A 508-nucleotide genomic window follows, 5' to 3' on the forward strand; every position below is an offset into this window, starting at 1 on the left:
GCCCCCGGACGCTGTGAGCTCCACAGTCCAAGTTCCACGTTCGATCCCCACCCGGTCCCCGGCGCGCCGAGATTCCCAAGGGAAGGGATGCCCTGGGATTAGGGACCCACCCCTGACAGCACCCCAACCCCTCACAGCGCAGAGCTGACCCCTCTCCGGAGAAAAGGAAGGGAGGAAGGAGGAGCGAGTAACTGGGGCGGAAGCCGCCAGGGACCACCTGATAGGGGGACCTGCACCGATACAGCGCCGACTGTATACACAATCTCAGGAATGTGATGGAGAGGGGGCGAGGGACCTGTGCCCCGATCTCTGACGGGAAGTAGAGAACCAGGGAAGGTCAGCGCCAGGCCCAAGGTGACCGAGCAGGTCAGAGGCCCGGCCCGGGTGCCGGCGGCGGTGCGCTGAGAGGGGGCTCACCGGCAGGTGTAGCTGAGGTTGCGGCGGATGCTCCGCTTGAAGAAGCTCTTGCAGCCCTCGCAGGTGAAGACGCCGTAGTGCTTGCCGCTCG

General features: G+C 65.6%; 1 protein-coding gene across 1 annotated transcript in view; it reads right to left on the reverse strand.

Annotated features, from left to right (window-relative positions):
* Positions 1–508, reverse strand: part of NR2F6 (nuclear receptor subfamily 2, group F, member 6) — an 11,686-nt gene that overhangs the window by 10,169 nt on the left and 1,009 nt on the right. The window contains exon 2 of the mRNA XM_010845676.1: positions 418–504. Coding sequence (XP_010843978.1) covers positions 418–504 — 87 coding nt within the window. The remainder of the gene's footprint in view (positions 1–417; positions 505–508) is intronic.

The sequence above is a fragment of the Bison bison genome, unplaced genomic scaffold (assembly GCF_000754665.1).
Source record: "Bison bison bison isolate TAMUID 2011002044 unplaced genomic scaffold, Bison_UMD1.0 scf7180017864221, whole genome shotgun sequence".
NCBI lineage: Eukaryota > Metazoa > Chordata > Mammalia > Artiodactyla > Bovidae > Bison > Bison bison.